Here is a 6,005-nt window from a genome sequence, read left to right on the forward strand (position 1 = left end):
CTCTCCCTCAAGGGAGACCATCCCCGATCAACTGCATTCCCACACACGTCCAGACGCACACACCAGCCTTGACTGTTCTGTGGACCATCGAACCCCCCCACTCCCTGCTGTGCATGACATACCCGGTCTCTCGGGAAGCTGCCCTCTCGCCACTCAGACCCAGATCTGTCCCTCTGAGTCTCAGGCCAGCAGAGCCCTGGGTCCTGGCTGAAGGAAGGAGGCCATCGCCACCCTTCAGCGAGGGGGAAGTGGAACAGGGAGTCCAGACTGAATCTTGTGTGACCTGAAGTGGCGGTCAGGGAGCCTGAGCACGGAAACAGCGCTTCCAGGAAGCCCTGTGTCATGGTGGTGGCCGAACAACACTGCGAGGGGACCACACAGGCACCTGGAGACCCATCACGCACACTTGTCATAGAAACGGACGGCCACTTTCCAATCAAGAGTACAGGGAGACGACCAGGTCGGAGGGGGGCGGAGAGCCAGCTTGGGACAGGAGGGACGTGAGAACTGCGACAGCTAGACCATCCATTTCCAGCTGCTGGCGGCCAGGTTGCCCCAGGTTGGCCCAGAGCCACCACCAGCCTCACTGCCCCCACCTCCAGCCCAGAGACTAAGCTGTGCTCCTCTCCTCAGTCCCCTGCACCTGCCCTGTAGCTCTGCACCCCACTGGGCTGTGACTCCTGCCTCCTCCCCCCTACTGAACCCAAGGAGGGAGAACTGATGGGACTGGAAACCCAAGGCTAAGGAGGAGGATGTGCCAGTTCCTGGGCCAGTTGTCCTTGTGCGTGGTGGCACTGAGAGGGGGAAGGACTGCGCAGAGGGGACTGGGCCCGGGGAGGGGGGTGGGAGGATGAGCTCAGCTGTGCTCTTTAACACCCGTGGAAGCACAGGGCCAGGGAGGGCCAGCGACGACAGAAAGCCACGGGAGTGATGAAGGACGCTCAGACAGCAGAGCAGGCTGGCCGGGAGAAGCAGGACAGTGATCCCAAGGAGGGAAGGGAAGAGGGACAGGAGCTCTGGAAGGGGTCCCCGGTTCCTGCTGAAGGCGGAGGGGGCGGTGAATGGGCACCTAGAGACCCCAAAAGAGGGGGAGATTAGGGGAGAACCTGAAGGGGGCCCACGGGGGGGGTGGGGAAGGGGCACCGCATATGCTCACGTGGCCAGGCAGAGCCCACGCAGAACCCAGACCCGGGGCACGAGGGGGACGTGACCGCAGGGCTCCTAGCAGAGGCAGGCCCAAGCTCCCCACAAGAAGGCCTACCACAGGATACCAGAGGTCCTGTTCTGAAAAAGGCTGGGAAATGGAGCAGCTCCCTGCCCTGCCCCCTCCCCCTCCACCACCACCAACAGAGAAGGCAGACCACAGACCTGAGAGGTACTTTAATTTGAAACTGCTGTGAACTGGGGTGGGGAGGGGGCACAAGAACAGGGAGAGGAAGCCCTGGCTGAGGTGGAACAGGAGGGAACCAGCTTGGCCACAACTTCCTGGCTCCAGAAGTACCAGCTGATCCTCTTGTACGGAGATGCTGGGCCCGACCTGTCAAAGAGAGCAGAGTCAGGGAAGAGCATCGAGCCGGGGCCAGCCCGCCGGGGCCAGCCCACGGCCCTCCTAAGCGGCCACGACTGTGGGGAGGGGGTATGGTGTGTGTAACACTCACTTCAAAGGGTCTGGAACTTGTCAGTCAGGGACTGCATGGCCGCTGAAACAGAGACAGGCGTGAGCAGGCACTCCAGACACGGGGATGTAGAAGCCCGTCCCTCCGTCCCCGTGGGGAACCACCCAGCCCCGCAACCGGAAACCCCCTCCAGCCACTATCCAGAGAGCCCTGGGCCTGAGTCACTCACCCCCCACTTGAATTAAATATGGATGTGTTTTCTAAGGGAACAACATGTGCCAGCATTTCTCAAGCTTTGTTGGGGGCACATCGGAACCATTCAGAACTGGCGAACGAACACACACACACACACACACACACACACACACACAGACACACACGAACACACACCGGGCCAGCCATACAGAGGAGCAGGGAAAATCAACGGGGCATCCCTAAACGTCCTAAAAGGGGGAGACCTCTGGGACACGTTTTCCCTGGCAAAGCATGTGTGCAGTCGAGGCCGTATTTTCCTGTCTGTGCGCACACCTAGCTAACTATACATGCACAGCGGGCTCCAGGGCCAGGCCTGCTCGGTTTTCCTCCCCACAGGGATGTTGGGCCCCGTGCGGCTGCCTGCACCTACAGCCCATCCCGGGTGGGGTGCTGCACTGAGACGCATGCCCCCCCCTCCCCGCCCTCCCTGCAGCCTGCCTCTGCCCCAACCCGGGCCCCAGCCAGAGGCTCCTCATACCAAGCTGCTCTTTCAGGTCGTCTATTTCTCTCTGTAGCACGACACACTAGGCCAGCAGACAGCAGAGAGACAGGAATGGTTAGCATCCTCTGGCTTCCTCTCTCTCCGGCCCCTCCCCTTCTCCCACGGGCACTACATCCCCAGGCCCAGTGACCAGACTGGCACAGGCTCCTCAGTGGAAAGGAGGCGCCTTCCCTCTGTGGGGAGCAGAATGGAGGCGAGGTGGGGGGACAGGGGGAAGAGGCACACATGGCAGTTTAGCCTGGACACGGATCCCACCATCTAGCTTGAGCTTGCGTTTCTAGGAGCCAGAAGCAGCAGTACCCGAGGACAGCCCTGTGTTCCAGGTGGTTGCTGCAGCCTTTCCGGTCTTGGGAGGTGGTCAAGCGGCTCCTGGTCACCTGAGAGGGAGAGAACATGAAATCCAGCTTCCAAGGCCCCCAGTGAGGTGGAGAGGGCCTAAGCGGGGTCTAACGTGAGGCAGCACCACCCTCTGCTGGCAACAAGTGGCCCCTGCTCTGCCAGCAGCTCCAACCTTCTCTCTGGGACTGCCCCTCCTGTCCCCTAGGGGCGGCCCATCCTTGAAGGTGGTCCCCAGGGACCGGGGCTCTGGGTTGCACTCTGCCAGAGCTGCAGCCACAGGCAGCCCCCAGGATGCGCAATGTGGCCAAACAGGACTGAACAGAAAAACGGCTCTGTTCTGCTCAAAGCCTATGTCCTGAGCTGCTGTTTGGGGGCAGTGCCACGAATCGCCCCTGCTGCACAAACCGCACGCAGGGGACGATGTGGCTGAAGGCCGGTCCTTTGGGAGAAGCTGCCTGGCTAGGTGGGGAGGCAGGCAACAAAGCTGACAGGCCCCCAGCAGAGCCAGAGCCAGAAGTTTCCCTCCTCATCTCCTCTCCCCTGCACTCCTGTGAAACCCACAGGACTCACTGGAGGGTGCACGCCCTCTGGGCATGACGTCTCCCTGGCTCAGGGCTGAGGGCGCGGAGCTTCCTGGAACTTCGGGGGCTCTGGTGTCGAGGTCGCCACTGCTGCATTCTCCACGATGCATGCCCGAACAACATGGCCCTGGCCTGTGTGTTGGAAGCTAAAGGAAACATTTCTCACTGATCTGACTTGGGACGTGGGGTGTGCGTGTGCGTGTGTCTGTGAGCGTGGGTAGGTGGGCATAGGTGCACATCTGCACACGTGTGTGTACGGGTGGCGTGAGACAGGGAATAGGGAAGGGAATTGAGAGGCCGATGTGGCTGGTGATTTCCCCCTCAGTCAGCCCCGGGCCAGGAGGCAGAGCTGAGCCAGGCAGAAGGAGTAGTGGGCTGACAAAGGCCAGGCTCCCCACAAGCAAGGTTTGGGGACCAGCTAGGAAACAGGAAGCAGGAAGCTGATGAGTCTAAAGGCTGAAGGTTTGTGCTCCAGACTTTGAAGGGGTTCCTGGCTTCAAATCAGCTACCAGCCCTCCCATCCATCCCAGCCCCTCTCTGACGGGAGGAGGCAGGAAACGTGCCAAGGGTCCAGAAGGGTGGCGGGTACACACGGAGTGCTACCTTAGTTTACTGTCTGCCCCCGTGAAAACAACCCACGACCCGATCTGGCATCCGAACGATCCCAATGACCCAGGGGCACCCATGGCAACCCCTGAGGGATGGACAGGGTTTGTGGGTAAAGAAGTACGAGGCAGGGGAGGAGGAGGGGGAGGGGAAGGGTGCACAGAAGAGGAGGAGCATGGCCTACTCACTTGGCCCTTGGGCACTGTGTCTCTGTTTGAGTCACTGCCTTCTCCTGTCACCACCACTGGCTCCGACTCCCGTGTCCTCCTGGGCCCAGATTTCTTCCGGGAGCGGCCGGTGTGCTTGGACTGTTTGCTTCCCGATGGAACCAAGGAATACCTCTTGTTCCTCCCAAGCAGCGGAACCCCAGAGATTGGGGGGAAGGTGGCTGGTTCCAGGGGAGCTGCCGAGACTCTCTGCCCCCAGGGAGGAAAGCTTCTCCCTTGGGTAACTTTTGAGGCCCCCCCTAGGGATTTCTTCTCCTGGGCCACCTTCTTCCTAGGGGTGGCCGGGGGCAGGCTGCCAGCAGCAGCGGCGGCGGCAGCGGCGGCTGCGGCTACCGGGTAGCTGGGCCTGTTCCCTCCCTTCCCCCAGACCACACTTTGCATTTTCTTAGAGGAGGAGATGTCCAACTCTCCCACGGCCTGCCTCTCCACAACCGAAGTGAATCCTCGGGGAGCCGAGGACAGGAAAGAACCTGGCACGTGAAGGAAATTCTCCCTGACATGGAAACTCGGTTGTCTGGGTGTGTCCCCGGGATCCTCGGGGCTGTTGGGCTTGGCTTGGCCTCTTTCTTTGGAGCAAATGCTCACCCTCATCAGCTGTATCTCACCGAACTCATCTGATGACTCGGGGTCGGAAGGCCGCCGGCCCGGGCCTTTGGCGGAGGGCCGCTGGCGATCCACCCTGACGGTGGACCTGCTCTTGGGACCTCTTCTCGGGTTCCCCCGGGGCCGGGCTCCCTCGGGCCCACCGAGGTGGAGCGGGACGGCGGAAGGCGGCTGCGATTCTCCGCGGCTCAGGGCAAGCGCGCCTCGACCACCGGGCCCTGCCTCTAGGCCCGCCCAAACGCCAGACCCTTCAGCGGCGCAGCTCTCTGGGGATGGGTTTCTCCGCACGCCCAGGGCATCCGGGTCGGTCAGCTGCTGCACGCTGGCGGCCCCGGACTCGTCAGCAAGGTGGGACGCGTAGTCCAGGGCGTCCCCCTTGTCGTCGGCCGGGGTGCCGGGGCGGCCTTCGCGGCCCCAAAGCACCGGCCCTCCCGCTTCCATCACTTCCCGCTCGGACTCGAAGCCCTCGGGGTCTGGGAACCCGCCCTCACCCTCGCCGCTCCGAGGCGGCCCGGGATCCAGACCTAGTCCTGGTCCCCGCGGGGCTCCGCTGGCCTGCTCCCCGCCCTCCGGGCCGAAACCCGCTCCCCGGACAGACACCTCGTCGGGGGCGCTCATGTTGGCGAGGCCTGGCGGCCGGGGGTTCCGCGGAGACGATCACCCTGGTCCAGGCGCCAACGGCGACAGGCGAGAGGGGAGAGGCGGGAGGCGAGCGGTGTGCGACGCGTGGAGGGAGGCGCGAGGCGTCCTGCCGACTCCGGCGGTTGCCACAGGCGCGGTGCCCAGCCCGGGGAGGGCGACGTGGCGACGTGGCGTCGTCGCGGCGCAGCACGAGATCGCCTCAAACAACGCGCGGTTGGCGCACCCTTCTGAGGCCCGCGCCGCCGCCTCCTCATTGGTCCGTCCCCAGCCAACCAGCGCGCCCCTTGTTGGCCCGCCCATCGAGGCCCTGACCAATAGGGTCGAAGGCCGTTGGTTCTCCCTGGAGGGGCTACGGGTTTCGGGTTTCGGGTTTCGGGTTTCGGTGTGAGCGAGTCCAGGTGTTGGTCCCGGCTGCTCTGGTCCCGCCTCCCCTGGCCTGGCCTGGAGCCTGCTTTCCTGGTGGAGTCATCGCTGGCCCTCTTGTAAGCACTGTATAAACTAATCGTACATCCTCAAGACAATACTAAGGTTGAGGTACCCACTGTAACTGCTCTCTTACAAGGGAGGAAAGATGCACTGAATGATTTAGCCACTAGCAAAGGTCATTAGGATTTTCGGGATCCCTGGCAGGATG

General features: G+C 62.7%; 1 protein-coding gene across 1 annotated transcript; it reads right to left on the reverse strand.

Moving 5' to 3' along the window:
- Positions 1 to 1,363: 1,363 nt before the first annotated feature.
- On the reverse strand, positions 1,364 to 5,486 carry LOC119868304 (uncharacterized protein CXorf49-like). Its single transcript, XM_038587697.1, has 6 exons — positions 4,088 to 5,486; positions 3,283 to 3,439; positions 2,674 to 2,750; positions 2,350 to 2,395; positions 1,659 to 1,700; positions 1,364 to 1,537 (listed from the first exon to the last, which is right to left on the reverse strand). Exons 1-5 carry the CDS (start codon positions 5,345 to 5,347, stop codon positions 1,660 to 1,662), a joined length of 1,581 nt encoding a protein of 526 aa, XP_038443625.1. The 5' UTR covers positions 5,348 to 5,486; the 3' UTR covers positions 1,364 to 1,537; position 1,659.
- Positions 5,487 to 6,005: the final 519 nt, after the last annotated feature.

The sequence above is a fragment of the Canis lupus genome, chromosome X (genome assembly GCF_011100685.1).
Source record: "Canis lupus familiaris isolate Mischka breed German Shepherd chromosome X, alternate assembly UU_Cfam_GSD_1.0, whole genome shotgun sequence".
NCBI classification, from domain to species: Eukaryota; Metazoa; Chordata; class Mammalia; order Carnivora; family Canidae; genus Canis; species Canis lupus.